This window comes from Mustela putorius, unplaced genomic scaffold (genome assembly GCF_011764305.1).
Source record: "Mustela putorius furo isolate JIRA1106 unplaced genomic scaffold, ASM1176430v1.1 tig00000929_pilon_pilon_pilon, whole genome shotgun sequence".
Classification (NCBI taxonomy): Eukaryota; Metazoa; Chordata; class Mammalia; order Carnivora; family Mustelidae; genus Mustela; species Mustela putorius.
In genome coordinates this window covers 5,690,325-5,712,242 of record NW_025421520.1, presented here as the reverse complement: position 1 = coordinate 5,712,242, position 21,918 = coordinate 5,690,325, and the positions used below count along the sequence as shown (strand labels likewise).

At 52.0% G+C, this 21,918-nt stretch overlaps 1 protein-coding gene across 1 annotated transcript; it reads right to left on the bottom strand.

The window, feature by feature from the left end:
- Positions 1 to 691: 691 nt before the first annotated feature.
- On the bottom strand, positions 692 to 20,218 carry GBX1 (gastrulation brain homeobox 1). The gene is made up of 2 exons (XM_004765953.3): positions 19,132 to 20,218; positions 692 to 1,950 (listed from the first exon to the last, which is right to left on the bottom strand). Exons 1-2 carry the CDS (start codon positions 19,658 to 19,660, stop codon positions 1,397 to 1,399), a joined length of 1,083 nt encoding a protein of 360 aa, XP_004766010.2. The 5' UTR covers positions 19,661 to 20,218; the 3' UTR covers positions 692 to 1,396.
- Positions 20,219 to 21,918: the final 1,700 nt, after the last annotated feature.

Genomic DNA, 21,918 nt, shown 5'->3' with positions numbered 1-21,918 from the left:
TTTCCCCCGGGTCTGCAGCCCCGCTGCACGGCTGGCCCAGGAGAGGAGCCCTTCTGCGAAGGTGGGGGAAATGGCAAATGACTTTAGTTGGTCTTGTTTCCCCTCGCAGTATACCCAAGTGCCCCTGAAGGCTCCTGACCTCACGCTGACTTTGTCCGCTGAGGCGGTCCTTCGTTTGCTTTTAGAATCCCAGCCCCGAAGCTCCCAGGCCCTATCTCTGCGGCTTCCCCCACGGTACACAATTGTCCCGAACGTCACACATTCGCGCCTGCCTCATCCCCTTGCAGTGGGCCCTCTCGACCCATCTCGTTTTATAACCGAGGAGGATTGGGGATCCCAAGCTGCGTGACCCACACGATGGGGAGAAGGAGACCTCACGATTAATGCAGTAAGAGCAGAACTGGAAAGGAGTCTGACTCCAGGCCCTCCCATCTGGAAATTCCGAAAGGTGGCCGAGATGGACTCGGCTGCTGAGTCCTCTGCGCGGAAGAAGGGGATTGAGCTCACCGGTGATCCGGGTGAGCCCCCAAGCTGCCCTAGTCACGGACAGGACTGGTCACCTCTACTGAGTTAGAGCCTGGACATCCCTCCACCAACCCAGGGTCAACCACTTTGTTTCCCCTCGTGATACGAAAGGGAGCAAATCTCTCCTGACATCTGCCAGCTCTCACCAAGAGAAGAACGCAGAGATGAAGAAACTTGCCTTGTTTAATGGGGAGAGAGAAGCGCTGTGGCGGGAGCATGGGTCGAGAGGTGTGGACTGCGGGAAGCACCCAGACGGGAAGTGGAGGTAGTTGACCAGGGGAGACGGTTGTGCTGAGGGGTTCTAAGGAGGTTAGGGACAGTTGGTTTCTTCGTGTGCCCTGTCCGACAGACCAGACAGGCCCCAGCACGAGGCAGGCAGGTGGACCTGAACCCTGGCTGAAGATGGAGGGGACAGTCCTTTCCCAGCCTCGGGTTCAGACAGACAGACGGAGGCGGATAGCTCCACATATACAAACTTTACAGAAAATAAATAAGGAGCTGCGATCAGCTTGGCTAGGCTTCATCCTGAATTCTCCCCACCCCTGTGAGAAGTCATTCCTGGGAACCTTCCAGGCCCTGGCATATTAGAACCCACCCCCTCCCCAGGAGCCCTCCTCCATCGCCACAGCTCCTCAGCATTGAGCACCCAAGCCCCTTGAACCCTGAAGCCCCCAGCCTGAGGGGCTCTGGAACAGGCTCAGGGCCCAGGGCCGGTTGCCAGGAGAGCACAGCTAACACTGGATTTAGTGGCCGCCCGAGCCCCCCTCCCAGGGCCAGATCACAGCGGGAGCCCGCTGGGAGCACAGAACCTAACCCAGTCTCCAAGCGGGCCGGGAACGGATGCTTTGCTTCCGAAATCCTTGGGAGCCCTTCAGGGCCGAGCCCCCTGTTCCATTTGTTGGTGCTGGCTCCGCACCGCAAACCTGTTGACGTGCACGGGAATGGGGACGACAATCTTGGGGTTCCTCACGGGCTCCCCGGAGCGGCTGCTCACGTTGCCGGCTTTGATGCGCTTCCACTTGGCGCGCCGGTTCTGAAACCAGATCTTGACCTGCACCTCGCTGAGCTTGAGCGCGTGCGCGATCTGGGACCGCTCCGTCAGGCTCAGGTACTTCTTGCAATGAAACTCCTTCTCCAGCTCCAAAAGCTGCTCACTGGTGAAGGCTGTGCGGCGCCGGCGGCTTTTGCCCCCTGGAGCTGTGACTCCTGGGGCCACCGGTGCCCCCTCCTCCGCTCCAGTCCCCAGGCTTCCCTTTAGCTTCGGTTTCGGTCCCAGGAGAGCCGCGGGGCCCCCTGCAGAACTGTCCAGAAAACCGTCGTCTTCGCTGTCACCGCCCGAGCCCTCTTCCTCCTGCTCACTGCCTGCTGGGTCTCCTGCTCGGGCCTCCGGCTTCTCCTCATCGGAGCTGTACACCTTCCCCTCTGCTGCGGGGAGCGAAAACCAACGGATGGGCAAGGAGCAGGCGAGGAAAAGGCAGGCAGGTTGGAGGAGGCACGTGGGGCCATGGCCAGGCGCGGACAGGACGGCAGCAGGAGGAGAGACAAGGAAGGGGTGAGGTGGGGAGGAGGGAGACGAAGACAGCACATCCGGGATGTGGGGTGGGGAAGAGGTCAGGGAAGACAAAGAAATGGAAAGAAAGGTATTAACCAGCACAGATTTCACTGTAGCAAGTGCGGGGAGGGGCGGCCAGTGCACATCAAAGGGACGCCACTCCCGGCTTCGGCTTCCGGGCCCCGGCCCCGCCTCATTTTCCCGACCCACTGGCCTTCCCAGCTTTCTCCAAACCCCGGGCCACGGGCTTTTCACTCACTTGCCACCCTCCAGACCCAGACAGCATGGGTCCCAGCGCCAAGCGGTGTGGGCCTGGCTCTCCAGCCTTCCTGCTGCTCTAGGCAGGACGCAGTGCTAACGTGGTGTAGACGGGGAGATCACACTGCCGGCCTGTTACTCTCCGGGGGACCCTCACCTGCCCCGGGCTTGAGCTCTGCTCTGGCTTCTGGCTTCCCACTTCCCCTCTTCCCTAGATCCAGAATCGCAGAACCTCATTTCCAGATGGAAACTTAAGGGTCCTCTGACTCCCCATTCTCACCAGCCCCGCCACGGCAAATCTGGGCCCAAGAAATGTTACCAAGGGACCTGGGTGGTGTCCTTACCCTACCTCCGGTTCTCCTGGACCAACCCAGCCGGCGCCGAACGCAGCGCCCTCCCAGCGGCAGGCCACCCGCGCCGCGCACAGAGCTTCTCCCCGGGCCTCAGCTCTCCTAGGCCCCTTCCAGTGTCCCCTCCTCAACCGTCAAATGACCTCTGTCTCCCAGCCAGGATGCAGGAGCAGCACACAGCTGCTTTCTGCTCAAGTTCCGAACCGGAGGCCGCTGAGCTTGGTGTCAGCGGGACGAACTGGAGGGAAAGCGGCAGACGACGAAGCACGAGAAGCGCAACGAGGGGGGACGGAGGGGGACAGAGGGGACGGAGGGGGACGGAGGGGACGGAGGGGGACGGAGGGGACAGCTGAAGAAATCTGACTCACTGGGTCGGTGACAGGTTACAATCACAGCCATAGCCGATGTTTCACATCTATATGTAACTCTAATACTTAATTCACTCATCAGTTTTAATCTCATCCGCGGACAGTTTTGTCAGAACGGCAAGTGACCGATCGCAAATGTTCTCAGCAGCAGAGTTGTACAGCTGCCTTGTTTTCTGCCCAAAGAGCCAATAAGGCACGAAGAAAAGTCAGAAGGAAACTGGCCAGTAGGGAAGCGAACAAGAGGAACCGGGCGAGCGGGACACCAACGAGTGAGCTCGCTGCCCCGGAGCTCGGGTGTGAAGGGGCTGGGGTTTCCCCAGGGCGGAGGGCCTCTGTCTATAACCACCGCGCGTCACACGGACGCGGGTGCGAGAAATGACCCGAAGTAAAAGAACTTCAGGGAACAGTGAGATGCCCTATAAGAGGAGTAGGCCGTGCGCTCCGAATACCTTCCAGCCCCTCTCCAAGTGCCTGTGCTTCAGAAGGAGCCTCTCGGGGTCTCCAGGACCAGCCCGGGAGCCCTCCCCAACCCAAAGCCCCTTCCCGGACGCCAGCAAGCCACACCTCGTCCTGGTCCTAGAGCCGTGTTCACACCTCCCGGGAGGCCAGACTTGCCACACCTCGCCCTGGTCCTAGAGCCGTGTTCACACCTCCCGGGAGGCCAGACTTGCCACACCTCGCCCTGGTCCTAGAGCCGTGTTCACACCTCCCGGGAGGCCAGACTTCTCAGCCCCTGTCCCGATGGCCCGTCTCCCTCACTCAGCGTCCTTCACACCTCAAGGGTATTTTCAGCCCCAGCCCCTGCCTTTTCTTCCTGTCGGGCTTCCTTTAATTTCAAAACCCCTGTGGCGCGCCCTGGTTTAGGCTCATGCAGCCTACCCACCCCTGCCCTGCCTCCGTGAGTGCTCTCCGCTCCCTCAAGCACCCGCGTGACATCTGTCCGTCCGTCCCTTGGTCTGTCTACAGAGGTTGCTTCTTGCCGTCCGTCCCGCGCTTCCTCCCAGACCTCATTCTAGCCAAACGCGTGCTGTTTTCTGCAGGAGTCACAGCCTTGGTTCTCTCCCTCACCGGCGACTCCTCCCCATGCTTTCTTCCATTTTCACAGAACTCAGGCCTGCCATGTCCCAGGCGGAACTCCTGACGACCTTCCCAGCTTGGTTAGTGGGAGTTCCAGCCTCCTGGTTCCTCTCTCCCCACCTGCCCCACTCCCGGAGCCCGTCCCCACTCCCGGGGTCCCCTGCAGCCGACAGTCCCCGTCTCCTTCACGTCCCGCCGGGTTCATCTCCCTGTTCTCCAGACTGGTTTCCCTGCTCTTGGCCTCCCCTTCCCGCCCCTCCCCTGCCCCTGCTCTCCTCTCCCCTGCTCTTTCCCCAGATGACTCTTCTGTTGAGAATACTACACTCTCCGCGTAGATTTCTGCATTCGCTCATTCCTGGTCTCCCTCAGGTCCGTACTTCACCTAGATGTTCCCCGATCATCCTCTTAGAATGGAAACCCCCAGTACTTCTATCTGCCTTTTCTGCTTTGTTACGATAGTACACGTCACCCGCATTATTCATGTATTTAGTTGGCTGTCTCTTCCTATTAGAATATGAGCTTCCTGAAGGTAGGGAGTTCTAATATATTTTTTCACTGCTGTGTCTTCATCTAGAAAATCATCTGCCCAGAGTAGGCACTCGATATATTGCTGACTTGTTGACTAAATAAAAAACGACTCCCAAGCACTCTCTCTCTCCTTTCCTCCTCTTCTCTCCGTCTTCTGTCCGCACCCCTGTCCTTCCTACCCCAGAGCCTCTCCTAAAATAGTCCCACAGCCCCCGCCCTCCAGCGCCCAGAAGACATTGTCTCCATGAGTATCACTCTACCCACTTTCCAGTATGACCTCAGATCTCACGTTAACTGGGCAGAAGCCCACATGCAGTGGGGATCTATAGGATCTTATGCTAAAAGAAAGAAAGGGAAATCCTTCACATCACTACTAACTCCTCTTTCGATTTTTAAAACCCAGTACATAACAAAAAAGAAGAAGAAAATCTTGTAAAAACTCAGTCCAGTATTACATATTCTAAACAGCTGCTAAAAAGGCAGAAACTAGATTTCAGAGCTTGAAGGATGAAACCATTTCGCACAGCTCCAAGCACCCAGGGGGTGTCCAATAAATCTCACCGACGATGACTGAGATGAAGCTCCCAGGCTCCTGGATCTGGCAGGGACCTCCCGGGATCGTGCCATCCATCCCTCTGTCTTCAGACAGATTCCATCAAATCAAGCCCACAGAAGCAGACCTCCCTCAGTGCTGCTTTCAAAGCCATAATAGGGACACAGGTCCTCAACCTCTCCTGGTTACTTGATCCCGGTGGGAGGCAGAACGGCAGGGGCAAGAGTTTCTCTCTGAGCCTTTATGATCGTGACCCGGAGGGCTCGGATAAGTAACTCTTAGAAGGAGGTGGGGGTGGGGCGATACGGGAAACCAACCAGGAGGGAGAAATACAGCTCCGCCCTCCAAGGAGAGGGTCTCGGGCAGTGAGGGACACGGAGATGTGGGAAAGAAAGGGCCAAAGCAGGCAGGAAGAGGACTGGGGCAGGAGACAAGTGGTAGGAGACTGAAATGATGAGTCAGAGAAACTGAAGGGGCCGGAAAGTTTAGAGAAGGGCCAGAAAATGGGGTGGGGGGGTGGGAATCGGCGAAAAAGAGAGGGAAAAGCTTAAAAACAAAACAAGAAAAATCACACCCCCTACCTTCCTTCCACCAAGATAGAGCACTTTAAGCCACAATCGACACCCGAAGAGGACACATACTCAGCGGAATCAGACGGGCCCTGCAGTAGCCCAATCCGTAACAACAGAGCGATCCTGAAATGGCTGACTATTTTCTTATGGACTAGCTACAAAATAAATGCAAGCTACTTTCTTTTATCTGAATTGTAATGAATATTAATAGTAAATATAATCAAACAAAATAAAACCAAAATTGCACACAGAACACTGTGTTGACTAAATACTGATGGAAGCAAATCTTTCTGATAAAATTTCTAATTACAAAATTTGATTTAGAATAATTGGACTTGGTAGATATAATGTCCATAAAAGCAAATTACTAATTGCAGATGCTAAAATTGGTTGATATGAGGAGGAAAAAAAAACCCTTGATCCACAAAATGAGACTTCATTGAAAATTCTACATGGGAAATGATTCTGATGAGAATAATTTTTAGCAAAAGGAACATTTTTAAATTGGAAACAATTTGACTATGTATATAGGTAGGCCAAACAGATAGGAAGGTTCTGTTCTCTGTGTGTGAAGATGAGGTTATTGGTAATACAAGAAAATGTTGAGTTTTCAGTTTGTTCCTTAGGTGTCTGGAGTCTCAGAGAAGTGTGGTATCTACAGCGTGGGGCAGACTCTTACCAGGAAACATCTAGTGTTCTTGTCACTTCTCCCAGGGGACGCTATGACCCCGAGAACCAGAAACCACCAGGTCTGCCCCACGGTTGTCAGGTCCTGCCTGGGGCACCTTCCCATGTCCAGAGAGTGGTACTTGGGCTCCAGGCATACACAAGGCATGGGGCCTTGTTTCCAAGAGGACGGGAAGCAGCACCAGAGAGCTAGAAAAGCCCGTCTTGCGAATGGATCTGGTCGGGCTGGGGAAGAAATCACAGAACCCACAGTAGGTATTCTCCAGAAAAGTAATAAATAGCAGCAGATTTGCACCATTTCCACAGCTATGGTCACCAAGAACAGTGGGCTCGGGTTGTGGTGCAGAAAACCACTTTAGACTCCCAGCTTTGAGAACCCACAGAACCCCTGTGCTGCCCCTCGCTCATCCTCTCCTGTTTTAGCTTCTATAAAATCAACAGCCTTGACTATCCATGGAAGAGAAGCCCCCCCGCCCCGCCGTTACACTCGGTTTTGACTTCTCTTCCCTCTACTTCCAATGTGACTTCCCCCTCACCCTCCCCGAAATACTGTCAGGACCATAAGTCTCCCCTTGATCGTCCTGGGCCAACTACTCAGCTTCTTAAATCCAGGAACAATTTGGGGGAGGTCAAAAGGTAGAAAGAAACCTAAGTCATCCCTCAAAAAAAAGGCATGTTTACCACCATTACCACCACTCTCATTTCTAAATCTTCATCACGATGCCCAGGACAGAATTATTTCTCTGTTCTTTCTGGAGACAGTACTTTCTCCCATCATTTACAACAATTAGTTCACTTCCAATTTGTGTTTCACTCGTTCCTGCTAATTTCATGCTACTCCTCCTCCCTAGAACTTCAGATGCAGTAAGGGACATTCATTTTCAGCGCACCTGGGTGGCTCAGTGGGTCAAGCCTCTGCCTTTGGCTCAGGTCATGATCTCCGGGTCCTGGGATTGAGCCCCGCATCGGGCTCTCTGCTCAGCGGGGAGCCTGTCCCCCCCGTCCCCCCGCCACCGCCTTTCTGCCTACCTGTGATCTCTGTCGAATAAATAAAATCTTTAAAAAAAAAAAAAAAGGAACATTCACTTTCACTTTCTCTCCACTCTTCTGATGACCCTTCCACATTCCTTACTCCAAACTGACATGAAGATTTTTCTCTACACCATGGCAATCCAGAACCCCTCCGACCTGGAAGACAGGTTCGGGGCACTTTCCCCACTGCTCAGAACTCCCCTCGTGACGGAGCAGCCCTACCGTTGTCAGTAACAAGGGCACCCTCGTTATCTTCGACATTCCACAACATTTTCACACATATTATTTACCTTGAAGCAACTCATTGAAACAGAGTAGACCTACTGGTAGCACTAATAGAAGGTTGATAAACTTATTTCAGGTGAAAAACTGAGTTTCCAAAAGATGAGATGATTCTCCTAAGTCACACGGCTACAGACAGATTAATGTCTGGAGACTTGGTCCCTGAAATCTCCAACAATGCTCCTGCTACCCCTTCCCCTCCCATTCCAAGTAAATGCCCAGACGCCTCATCAGATAAATACCCGTGCCACCAAATCCAGTTGGGGTTCAGACCTCCTCCCTCTCACTTACCCTCCAGAGCCTTAGCCTGATCACTAATGTCTCCCCTTACGCTCAGAGGCGGCTCTCACGGTTGACATAGGAGCGGCCCCACTCACCAAATTCCACCTTTGTCCTCGAACAGGCTATTTGTCCTGTCATTCCAAGAGACAAAATTCCTACCAGATCTGTTTTTTCCTTCCATTACTGCTTTGTATGATGTAACCCTATCAGTCAGCATTCCTTTTATTTAGAAATATATTTTCTCGTTTAAATATACTATTGCTTGGGTCGCCTGGGTGGCTCAGTCAGTTGAGCGTCTGCCTTCGGCTCGGGTCGTGACCCCAGGGTCCTGGAGTCGAGTCCCACATCGGGCTCCCTGCTCAGTGGGGGGCCTGTTTCCCCCTCTGCCCGCCACTTCTCCTACTTGTGCTCTCTGCCAAATAAACCAATAAATTTTAAAAAATAAAAACACTATTGCCAAGCTACGGAAACAGTTTTGGTTTAATATCCATCTTTTTCCTAGCTTCTAGTTTACGAATGCATCCCCCCTCCCTCAAGCGCAGCTCTTCCTATCCAGGAACCGGCCGAGGAACAGACACTTTCCTACCACACTCCTGTCTCCACCCCTTCCTCATTACAGAGCTCCCTCTCGCTGTCTCTTCCATCACTCCTAGAGCTACCTCTCTAGCGGGGGAGAAGGTTTTTCTCCGTGAGACTGAAAAGGAGTTAAGATACATCCCTGCCTTTCTTTCCGGGGGAGGTGGACATCTGCTTGGGGTCTGTTTTTGTCTCCTCGGGGTCCCTTCATCCCTTTGTTCCCTAATAACACCCCCTTCCTCTGGGCACTGCTTCTCATCAGCTACCTAGTACAGTGGGACCGTCAATCACATCTCCCCACCTCTGTGACAGCGTAGGCACGTGACCTGCATCTGACCAATCCGAACATCCTATCTCGCCCATCTCCCTGGAGACTGGACTCAAGCTAGTCAATCAGTTACTCCAGAATTTTGTATAAGCCAGAATCCACTGGGGTCTCAACCTGGGGTTATAAAAAATTAGATCTGCTGATGCTTGTGCCTCCTTACTTCTCTTAAGGAGGGAATGAGGCAAAGCAAGAGAGGGGCCGGGCTGAAAGGGAAGAAAGATCTAATAATACCGTTTGCATTTCTGGATCCCCTCAACCCCTGTACTTAGAGTCCTGTGAATCAATCATTGACCATTTCAGCTTAAATTGGAGTTGAGCTACTGTCACTCTCAAACCAAAGAGTTCTCCGTGCAATGCCGTAACTGGAAGTGACAACGCTCACGTGACCCCAGGGAAAGTAAGTCTCTCCTCCTCACTCGCACAGCTCTCCCATCCCAAGTAATGCTCCCATGTTACCTGAAATTATTCCTAATAACACCACCTAACCTTCCACCAGTTTGAAATTCACTTGGACTTTTAAAAAAATCTCCCTGGGGCGCTTGGGTGGCTCAGTCGGTGAAGCATCTGACTCTCGATTTTGGCTGAGGTTGTGATCTCGGGGTCGGAAGCTCCAGCCCTGCGTCAGGGGCCACGCTCAGTGGGGAGTCTGCTTCTCTCCTTCTCCCTCTCCCTCTGCCCCACCTCCCACTCTCTTTCTAATAAATAAATCTTTTTAAAAATTTCCTTAATCCATCTGAGTATGAATTATTTTAATCCAGTAGCTTTGCTCCTAACATCAACCTGAGATCAGTTATATGACAGAATAGGAACTGAGGTGAAGAAAGGAGAGGTGGCTTGTTTTTTGTTTTGTTTTGTTTTAATATATACAATGTAAAGAAAAGAAGAAGAAGGCCCCAGTGGGCAAAATAGGGCTTTGGGTGGTCTTGGGATCCACAGAGAATGTCCCAAATTGGAGACAGAGAAACCAAAGGAGGGAGAAAGAGCCAAAGGAAGGATGGAATCTACCCTTCTGAGATGCAGACATTGGTTCTCTCCTGGCATTCCCTGCAGAAACAGCTCTCAGAACACAGTGCGGTTTCTGTCATTACTTCCAGCTGCATTTCTCCTTATCAATAGAGAGTGTCACGTTTCCTAGCCAGTTCTTGGTAAAGAAGTCTTCCCCAGGGGCGCCTGGGTGGCTCAGTGGGTTAAGCCTCTGCCTTCAGCTCAAGTCATGATCTCGGGGTCCTGAGCCCCCAGGTCGAGCCCTGCATCAGGCTCTCTGCTCAGCGGGGAGCCTGCTTCTCCCTCTCTCTCTGCCTACTGCTCTGCCTACTTGTGATCTCTGTCTGTCAAATGAATAAATAAAATCTTAAAAAAAAAAAAAAAAAAGAAAGAAGTCTTCCCCAACTTAATACCCAGCTACGCTCCCCATCCATTTCCAGTACCAGAGCGACACCATAATTCCTTGCACACCGAGTGCTTCAGGATGCTGGCAAATATCTTCTCGTTGAACCCTTAACGTCGTGAGGTCCCTGTTGTTGCGCTGTTCTGCTGGTGAGGGAGCTGTGACCACAGAGGTTAATATTGGGCTGTTGAGTTTTCTCTCACAAAAAAAAAAGAGGGTCGCATCAAGGTCTGTACCCAAAGCCCATGCTTGGTCGCCTGTGCCTCCCCCATCTCTTTCGCAAACACTGAATTCTCACGTCGCCCATCACATATATCGTACCAGATGAAGAGATAATAGAGAAGTCCGGGAACTGATTCCACAACTTCTCTTTTCCGCACTCCCCTCCTTCCTCACCAGGTAAAGTCGGACACAAGAGATCCCCAATCTTTTTGGCCTCAATAAGATCGCTCACCTTCGTGAAATGTTTCTCTCTCTTATTTAATAGGACAAACGTACACAGCCACAGCTCCAGTCACCCTTCCCCAATCCAAAATGACAAAGCCTTTTCCATCCTAAAGCCCAGCCCTGATTCCACCTCAAGATACCCACATCCCAGCCTGAACTCCTCTTGGGCTACCACAACTCAGCACTGGCAAGGAGAGAACTTTCCCCAACCCCTTTGCTCACGGTGCCTTTTTTTTTTTTTTAAGGAAACAATGCATTAATAAAGGTATCCTTAAAGATAAAACAGAATTATAGAGCCGGAAGTGACCTTGGAGGTCATCTGAGTCAAAGCCCTAATTGTACTGATGAGGAAGTGAAGCGACAGAGACACGTGTGGCCAGGGTCCCTGAGTCCTGAGCTCCCAGGAGCTGCGCATCTCGTGCAGAAAGTGGCCACCCGTTCCAGCACAAAACGCTTCCTGCCTTCGCTCTCAGGATGACTTTGTCTTCCTCCCATTGCTCCCAACGCAGACTTGCTCTGTGATACCACTGCCTCCACAGTTCAGGCAAGAAATCCGTCTCCCATTACCCCCCGCTCGGAGGGATCTGTCTCCCTGTCTCCTTCCTCAATGTTCACACCCCAGTCTCTGTGAGGCTCTGCAGCCCCCTTGCTTTTAACACAGATTTCTAGTTCATCACTCAAAGGTCATTCGTTTCCCTTCCATGCTGGGAAGGGAATGGAGATGCTGCTTCCCAAGGACGTGCGTAACTGCCTTGTCTCCTCCTCCTACGACTTAACTCAACGTGCGGGAACCGCTGCTCTATCACACCAGATTCAAGCAGCTCTTCTCCCCGACTTCCTTCTCCCAATTAGCACCTCAGTACTTCTTCCACATGACTCTAAGCTGCCAACTTTCTCCCATATTTCCAGTGAAAAGCCCCAACCTCTTCTCTATCACTCCCAAGACAGACCTCTTTGCTCGCCGTCATGGGCAGTGCGGCCGTGGGTGCCATCACCTGCCTCGAGGGCTCTGTCCTTTCCATTGGTTTGGAACCAGGGCTTCCTCTCTCCTACCCCAGCGTGGGGCATATTTTTTTTTTGTTCCCTCTAGATAAAAACTCTTTCCCTGTCATCGTTCCTGTTTCAGTTTCCCTCTTGTTGTACATCGGCTCCATTATGCTGTCATTTCTATTCCCTAATTCCCACGTCAAGGCAAAGATCCTCCTTTCCCGGTTACTTTCGAGGCAAAATTTCTGCCTGTAGCTTCCTGTCATTACATTCGTCTCACGGCAAAGCACTTGGTTCGCCATACCATGCTCCTCCTTTCAATTAAAGTATTTCCCCCTTTGGGGCACCTGAGTGGCTCAGTGGGTTAAGCCTCTGCCTTCGCCTCAGGTCATGATCCCAGGGTCTTGGGATCGAGCCCCGCATCGGGCTATCTGCTCAGCGGGGAGTCTGCTTCCCCCACTGCCTGCCTGCCTCTCTGCCTACGTGTGATCTATCAAATAAATAAATAAAATCTTAAAAAAAAAAAAAGCATTTCCCCCTCATTATTCCAATTACTGCCTTGCTCCCATTACTCCCAGCACAGACCATCTATGCCCATCGCTCTGAGCACAGGAATTGTCCTAATCATCTACACACACCCCCACATTTCCATATGCCACCGCAGGGATCCCCCTTTTCTACTCAAGCCTCCCAACTCTCACCTTCACTGTGGTATAAGGCACCTCAGTATTCCGATCCTCCAGATAAAATGTTCATCTTGTCGTTCTGGGATCTCGGTCTCTCAACCAGGGCTCCGTAACCCTATTTGTGCCCTGAACTCCTTGGCAGTCTGATACAACCTATGGACCCGCTCTTAGAATAATGCTTTTAGGTATATAACATAAAACACATAGGATCACATCAGAAGCCAACTATAGAAAAATGCAGTTTTCAGATACTTAAAAATGAATTTGTGTTATAATCATATATGTTTATTAATTCATTAAACAAGATGCCTCCAAAGACTATACATTTATAAGAAAATACCTGTAAATTCTGCTGGTGACACAAATATCTGTAATTTCTTTTTTTTTTTTTTTAAAGATTTTGTTTATTTGACAGAGTGAGACACAGTGAGAGGGAAGAGAGCAGGGGGAGTGGGAGAGGGAGAAGCAGGCTTCCCATCGAGCAGGGAGCCCAACGCGGGGCTCGATCCCAGGACCCTGGGATCATGACCTGAGCAGAAGGCAGATGCTTAATGACTAAGCCACTGAGACCTATAATTTCTGTTGCTGAAACTACTGTGGTTTCTGCTCTACACTCGTAACTAAAGAAAATGCAAATTTTAGTTAGAAGTTAGTAAAAATAAAGACATACTTTTTCCCTACCCCATAATGAGTAGATCCATTTATAAGACCATGAAATCCGTGTTAGAACCCTACTTTAAATATTGAAGCTAGAAAAGGAAACTTTTATTTTATGGAATGGAAAGAAACATTAAAAATAATCTCAATCAACCTCTATGTTACAGATGAGGAGACTAAAGCCTAGAGATGCTGTATGACTTCGAATCTCCCACGGTGTCTGGAGTATAGTAAGTCCATCACAGACACAATAAACGTTCCCTGAATTGAAGGAAGCAATTGGCCACGGTTGTGCAGCTAAGGGACAGAGCTAACACCTGAGCGCATGTGTCACACCTCCTTGATAAAAGTTCTTTCAATCTTATCATTAAGTTAATGCATTAAGTTAATGCCACATGTGCCTTTCTAGAAATGCCAATGGAACCAACACTCTCACTGTGTGCCTTCCTCAGCATTTCTAGGGAATCATCGGTCTCCATCCATCACTTCCAAGAAAAATTTCCCTCCTGTCTCTAACAACAGAAGTCTCTGATTTCATGTCACATTATTATTTCCCATTTTTTCTCTCATCAGTAAATACATCTGGACAGTCATAATGGGCACCTAATCAAAAATTAATTGATGGGGCACCTGGGTGGCTCAGTGGGTTAAAGCCTCTGCGTTCAGCTCAGGTCATGATCCCAGGGTCCTGGGATCAAGCCCCGCATCGGGCTCTCTGCTCAGCGGGGAACCTGCTTCCCCCTCTCTCTCTGCCTGCCTCTCTGCCTACTTGTGATCTGTCAAATAAATAAATGAATAAAATCTTTAAAAAAATTAATTGATGGGGCATCTAAAATGTTCTCCTGCTATAATCAGGTGCTTTGCTTACAGCAATCAGCCCTCAAATTTCGTGCTCCTAGGAAGTTTCCCTAGTCTCCTTGCAGGATTTCCATCATTATTGCCAATCACTGCTCAGAAATTAGCCAGTTTGGGGGTGCCTGTGTGACTCAGTTAAGTGTCTGACTCTTGGTTTCAGCTCAGATCATGATCTCAGGGTCCTGGGACTGGGCCCCCTGTCAAGCTCTGTGCTCAGCGGGGAGTCTGCTTGAGATTCTCCCCCTTGCCCTCTGCCCCACCCCTGCTCACTTGCTAAGATAAAATAATTTTTAAAAATTAGCTAATGTTTTTTAGTTTGTTTTTTTTTTAAAGATTTTATTTATTTATTTGACAGACAGAGATCACAAGTAGACGGAGAGGCAGGCAGAGAGAGAGAGAGAGGGAAGCAGGCTCCCTGCTGAGCAGAGAGCCCGATGCGGGACTCGATCCCAGGACCCTGGGATCATGACCTGAGCCGAAGGCAGCAGTTTAACCCACTGAGCCACCCAGGTGCCCATGTTTTTTAGTTTTTAAAATAATGTTCACTACACTGCCATCTCCTGATTTTGTTCGATCATATTCTCTTTCCTAGATCAACTCAATGTTTTCTTTCCAGATGTTTTCTTCACGATATGCTCAACACAGCATTATCTGTCATGTCAATCTCACTGTATTTTTATCATCCATCTAACAATTATATATGGATTATCTACCATTCTTCACTTTAAAAAATATTTTATTTATTTCACAGATTTATTTCACAGATTTCACAAATAAATTAATATATTATTTATTTATTTATTTCACAGAGATCACAAGTAGGCAGAGAGGCAGGCAGACAGAGAGAGAGAGAGAGGGGAGGAAGCAGGCTCCCTGCCGAGCAGAGAGCCCGATGCGGGGCTTGATCCCAGGACCGTGGGATCATGACCTGAGCGGAAGGCAGAGGCTTTAACCCCCTGAGCCACCCAGGCGCCCCCATTCTTCACTTCTTAAGTCTTTTTCAAGCAATCCAACTCCTGGGATGCCTGGGTGGCTCAGTGGGTTAAGCCTCTCTGCCTTTGCTCAAGTCATGATCTCAGGGTCCTGGAATCGAGCTCCGCATCGGGTTCTCTGCTCGGCAGGGAGCCTGCTTCCTCCTCTCTCTCTCTCTCTGTCTGCCTGCCTCTCTGCCTACTTGTGATCTGTCAAATAAATAAATAAAATCTTAAAAAAAGAAAAAAAGTTGTTCAAGCTATCCAACTCCTTTCTCCCTGAGTCATTGCTCTGAGCCCCCCAGTTTCAAGTTTCCTCCTGCATTTCTCCAGATGGACAGACCTCTGTCGTTCCCCCAGCACAGGATCACCTGCACGCAGTGCTGCTCAGAGAAGCAAGTGCACATCTGCAAGTCAGCTTTGATGCCTCTCAGCGGAGCTCACACGCAGCTCCACATGCAACGGAAGCATCACCGCCCAACTCTTTCAAGGCAGAATTCTCTTTTCCTTCTGTCATGTAGCGTTTACTGCTGTCTCTTCTCCCTTATTCCTAATACAGTGAAGTATTTGTTACCACATAATTCAAAGCTCCTTTTCCCTATCACTTTCACAGGACTCTGTCCTCACGACTCTCTAGATCTCTTACGTCGGTGAATACACGTCACATCTGCCCCCGTGAGGCAACTGACCACATGAAACGTGGCTAATCTGAGCTGAGATGCGCTAAAGGTAGAAAATACAGAGGGATTTCCAAGATAACATGGAGGGAGGGTATAAAATATCTCCTCAAATTTTTTTATATTGAGTCACGCTAAAATAGTATTGGATAGATTGGGCTAAATAAAATGTATTATTAAAATTAATTTCACCTGTTTATTTCTACCTTTGTAAGATGGCTCTTAATGTTTTAATTACATAAACAGCTTGTTATTCAGCACTACTCTGGGCTCTTCTGTTGATTCACACTTTTAAATCTTTTCTATGAATTCAAAGTTCTCTCCTCTTTAACCACTTCTACTAAGACACCGTCCCCAATCATCCTGTCCCCACATTCTAAACCTAGAATTATTTTCAATCTACCATTCTCAATGTCTTTTCTACCCATTATTTCCATACATGGTATTTCTTTTTGCCTGTTAATAGAGCTTCTGCCCCCACAACTGAATCATAATAAAGTTATTTTCTTCATTGGCAGTTGTAGTAAGGTGGTGTCTCTCTCAACTCGAAGCAAAAAAATTTTTTTAAATAGTAATTCCCAACAAAAGAGCTTCATTCATCATTCTCCAGATTGGCCTATCCTCACTATAATTTCATTAAACAGGGCTAGTCACTGTAAAACACTAAACATATGTCAATTAATAATTTCAGACCCATGTCAGCCATTCACACTAGAACAGCAATTCCTCCTCTGTCGTTTCAAAGACAGCATTCTCTCTGCAAACTCTTCTAATGTTGAGGTTTCAATCTCATTATTCAAGCGAAAACTCTCATTTCACAATAAATACTTTAATACAATTCCCAAAATAGAGTATTCATTTTCCCACCATTTTCAGCACAGGCCATGGGTCATCACTCCCCAAAACTGAATTTATGTCTAACATTTCTGGACTTTCCTCCTCTTTTCTGAACTACTTCCTGGGGGGAAATAAATGATGACTGGGCAGGGGGACACGAGCGGCGCAATGAGGCGGCGTCAGGAGAGTCTGTCCTGAGAATGAGAAGACGTGTGGGGGTCACAGAGAGATCGCCCAGTCACTGTCCTCTTCGAGGGCTTCTTCGGAAATGTCTCCTGCCTGCCGTGGCCCACACGCCCCGCTATAAACCCTTGATGTGTATCTCCTTCCGATATGGTGATTACCTTCACCACCACCAGCTCTCAGCATTCTTCCCCGGGAAGATCTCGCTCCCGTCATTCTAGTCTTTCCTCCAAGAACAGGTGTCTTCTGATGACTTCCCCTTAGATTATGATCTCTCCATCATTCTCGGTATACAAATTCCAGTTCACTATCACTCCCCGTGGGGAGAAACATTTTTTAAAAATTACTCCTGGTGTGGACACTTCCCTGTTTCCGACCCGGACATGGAGTTAGCTCCCTCCCAAGCCTCTCAAAACAGAATTCTTTCACACACACATTTCTGGTACAGACGTGCTGTTCCCTCTTCACCAAGCCCAGGCTAGAAATCCCTTAGACTTCTCTCTCCCAACAGATAGACGTCTCCTCGCTCATATCCGCTCTCCGGACAATCAGGGGACAGAGTGCATTTGCTGGTCCTTCCTTCCCTCCATTCTTCCTTCCTCAACGTTTCTCTTCTGTTCCTTCCCTCTGCTTACATCTCTCTCTCTCTCTCTCTGCCCGGTTTTACAGCCAATATTCTATTTGCTTCAGGAAACGAGCCTTCATTTGACAAATGGGTCAAAATAAACAAGAGAGGGCAGCCCACAAGAGGAGGACAAGTCCTCCCATGGCGTCAGCATCCCCTCCCCAGGTCCCCCTTCCCTTGGCTGTCTGCCTTCCTGCTCCCGGAACAGCGTTATCTCTTCCTCAGGTGTCTGCTTGTTCCTCCAGCTCCTGTTGCCTCCAACGCCATCCCGGTCCGCTTGCTCTTTTCTGCCTTAGGACTATTATTCCGAAAATCCTACTGAGCCGTTCTTCTTGGGATCGTCCTGCCAGCTGCTTTCCCCTCCCTCCGCTCGCTCGCTCCTCCGGGCCCTTTTATCTTGTGGACATTTCCTCCCACCTTCCAGTTGCTGCTAATTTCCTTTTGATCCCCCTTAGGGGGTGCTGCTCAGACTTCAGTCACTGGATCCCCCTGGCCTAACCAGGTACAAAACAACAGCTGAATCCTCAAAGCCAAAACGCCCAAGGCTAAAGGGGAAAAGGAGGGAAGACAGGCTCTGTAGCAGCACCTGGGGTCGGGAAGAGCCGTCAGACCTGAGCCGTCAGACCTTCGGACAATTTCACGGAAGGGCCCAGGAACCTGTCACCAGGAGCTGTCTTCTCTCAACAAAGCACAAAAGGACTCTCAGATCTCCTTCTTGCCTCTGCTAGAGTCAACCCCCAGGCCTCCTGGGGTCACTTGTACCTGCTAACCTGATATAAGGAATGGTTAAGCAGATGTGGATTCATCCTGGTGCTAGATAAGTTTAAGCTTCAGGAGCCCCATGCTTGTATGCAGCCCCTTTTTCCTAAACAGAGCCTACTACATTGTGTATGCTCTGGATCTCACCACACCAGTATCTGCCCCCGGATAGGGGGAAGCTTTTCCGGCAGCGAGAGGTTGAGGATGGATGAGGAAGGTCAGGAGGACTCTGGGTAGCTTGATTCTAAACGGGGAGGGCATGCCTCTGCCTCTCTTGAGAGGGCATCTTCCCATGGAGAAGCCAGGATTCCTGCATTATCTCTTGGCAGAATCTCCCCAGTCCCAGAATCTCAGCCAGATTCTCCACTCCAGGTGTCTGTGCCACGCCCAAGCCAGCCCCGCCCTTAACTTCCATCTTGACCTCCCAATCGGTCCTAGGACGGCAGGTGCTAGGCCCCCTGCTCGCTAATGTCCCCTTAGGTCCCCTACTCAGTTCTTCAAGACTGATTTCTAAATACGACAATTCAGAAATGACCTCTACTACTAAGGCAAAGACAGGTCACCAGCTGGTCACCAACTGGTCACCACAGCTTTAAGACCCTCCCTTTGCCCCTGCACTCACAGAGCCTATTTGGGGTCAGCCCAGTCTTCTCCGAAGCCAGAACTGCCATCCCCTTACTGAACTGCCAGCTGCCTGGGTGCCCCGTCACCGTAGGGTCTTGCTAGTGTGTCCAGGAATCCCACACTTGCAGCTTCTCTCTTCTCCCCAGAGGAGAAAAATGAAGGGATCCTTAAAAAGAGAAGTGGGAGCCAAGTCTTGAAGACTAGAATGCAGGGAGGAAAGGTACTGATTTGGAAGGGAGTACTGGTGAGGCTTCAGGCACTCTGGATGACCCAGCAGGGCAGCCGCTTCGGGGATCCAGAGCTGCTGCCTTTGGAACAGAACTGGAGGTGGTTCAACAGAACCCCCCATCTGGGGGTCTGGGATGCCAGGGCTCCAGGCAGGTGCTGAGATTCTGAGCAAGCTGCTGCCTGGGATTTCCAAGTGAACGAGCCTCCCGCCCGGCGCCCTGGTCGGCCCAGCACTTACCCGGCAGACTTGGGAAAGTCTCTGAGAAGTGCGGAGGTGGGGGCGGTGGGGGCTCTGCCACTTTCTCCCGGGCGGGCAGCAGCTCGTCGGCTTCCAGCCCACCCTCCGGGCGTCGGCCGCCCGGCTCGGGGTTGTTTCGGGCGGCAGTGGCGGCGGCGGCAGCGGCGAGCTCCTGGGGCCCGTAGAAGGCGTCGGGCGGCTCCGCGAAGCTGGGCAGAGCGGTGGTCAGCGCCACCATCGAGGGCACGGCCTGGCCCAGTCCCGCGCAGAAGGTGTTGGTAAGGCGGCCGGCAAAGGAGGCTAGTGGGGCGAGAGGCGGGAGGCCGGCCGGCAGCGGGGCAGGGGCCAGCGCCTGCGGCAGCACCAGCGGCCGGTAGGGCATGAACATGGGATAGCCCGTGTACAGCAAGTGGCCGGAGCGAGGCGGCGGCGGCCCGATCAGGGAGTCGATGGAGAAGGCAGTGCCCGGGCCCCCAGCACTGCCCCCGCCGCTGCCCCCGGGGGCACCCCCGCCTCCAGCTCTCTGCATCGTGCCCGGAGCTGCGGCCGCCCCGGGGCGCTCCCCTCTGGGCGCCGCCGTGCGCCCCGCGGCTCGGGCGCCCCGCGCGGACACGCAGGGCTCGCTCCCAGGCTCCCGGCCGAGGTGGCGGCGGGGCGCGGGCTCGGCGCAGTGTGGCTCCGGCGCCGCGCTCCCTCTCTCTCATAAGGAGGGAGGGGGCGGGCGAGCGGGCGGGCTGGGGGTGTCGCCCTCCGGACTCATCCATCTTCCTCAAATTACGCTTCACTTCCTCCCTCCGCCCGCCGCTGCCGCGCCCGGCTCCGCTCCCTCCGCAGAGCCCGTTCCCAGCGGCCCGGCCGGCCGGCCCGGGACCCCCGCCCGCCCCCCGCGGCCCAACCAACTATTATTAATGGAGATTGATGAGGCCGGACACGCCGCTTTGTGAAAGTTTGCGGCCGACGAGAAGGCGGCGGCAGCTGCTGGGCCGGTGCCCCTCCCTCCCCCCAACCCGCCCCCTGCTCAGCCCACCCTGCCCGGGCGTGGACGTGGCGCGGGACGCGGGGCAAGCAGGGCGCACCGGGCGGGGCGGGACCAGGGCGTCCTCCGCCGGCCCCTGGGCCAGTCCCCCGCGTGCCTCCCCGTCCCCGACGCCCCTTCCCCCGCCGCCCGGAGAGCAAGCCCCAGCCACGCGGGCGGGACAGGACCTCCGCGCCCCCTCGGGCGGCGAGGCGGGAACGGCAGGGGGCGCCGCAGCTCAGAGCTCTTGCAGGGGGGCCCCTTTCCCCTTGGGAGTTTCTTCCCGACCCCATTCCCCTCTCCTCGGGTCTCTCTTCTGATACTGGCTCTTCCCCTTCCTCCTCGGTCCCTCCTCCCAAGCGCGGACTAAGTCAGCTCCTCGCGGCAGCCTCTGTGGGCCATTTCCTGGAGGACACACACTACGCCAAGTACTCACCATCGCGCTCACCTTTCCCCCATCCCTTACGTGCGGTTCCTCCCTCCGCTCTCCCCTTTCCTCCCGCCCTCCCGTCCTATCCCTGTTCCCATCTGATTATTCCTACTTCTCTTGCCCTATCCCCGTTGTCTCACTCTATTTTTTCTCATTTCTCACCTATATCCGTATCTCTTGTCTGTCTGTCTATCTCTGTCTCCCTCCCTCTCTCTCCCTCTTCTGCTATTAATTTCCCTGATTGGCTCCCAGGCTCCAGCACCGCTGATGAGCCCTATTCATTCCTGGGCCTGACACTCTCGACCTGCCCTAGCTGATTGCTGGGGGCTGGCCCCAGGAGCGCTGATGAGCCCCAAGGGTCAGCGGCGCTAATTATTCGCTAATTGCAGATGACTCTGCTCACCTCCCCCATTCTCTAACACAGAAACACAGCGTCTTTTACCACCCCCACCCCTGTTCCCAGCGGTATAGTTGTCAGTCTAGAGGCAAAAGTCTCCGGCACTCTTGCTTGATAGGAGGCCCAGGTCAACCGGCAAAAAAAGACTAACGACAGGCAAGTCAACAGGAGCGCGCCCCGCGTTTCAGGACCCAGAGCGCACCTAGCTAGCTACAAGGGAGGTCACCTGGCCGCTGGGAAACTGATTCAGGTGGGGCCCGCGAGAGCCAAGCTAGTTAAAAGTAAGAGCAAAGCTGGGCCAGTTCAGGAACATGCAGCCTAGTCTGGGAGAGTTACTTGTCTCAGGTGAGAAGGGAAACCTGTGCCTAAGGGTCTTGGTTTTTCTGAGCCAAGGCCGAGCGGGCAGGAGCAAACTCTGGATCTCAGAGACATTTGTCCAAATCAGGAGTGTTGTGATGGCCTAGTGACCACCACTAAAGTCAGACTGACAATTACAAAACAGCCTCTGGCAAAGACACGGTCAGCGGGGTGGGGCAGAAAACGGTGGGATCCTGAGAAGACGTGTCTTTGGTTATGCTGGACAATGCACCAGACAGGTCAAAGGAGAAATGGGTGGTTTCCATGAAGTCTTGATCTGTCCTGGGCTGTACGTTAAACTCATGAAACCTCGTAGAGACAAGTCTGCTGGGAGAACGTCTGCCACGGACAACGTAGACGGGCCTCACCTCGGGTCCGGGAACCCTGCCTCACTACTAGGGTTCTAGGATGATCTTTGTACATCCTCAAGATCTTCTTCAGAACCCCTTGTTAAATTAACCAAGCACTTCGTGGTCCCAAGAGGGAAGACCAGTCTTCAAAAGTGTACTGTACTTCAAAAATGACAGGTCAGTACTTGGTTGGACGGCTTTATGGTGTGCGATACACAATAGGAGCTTTATTGACTTG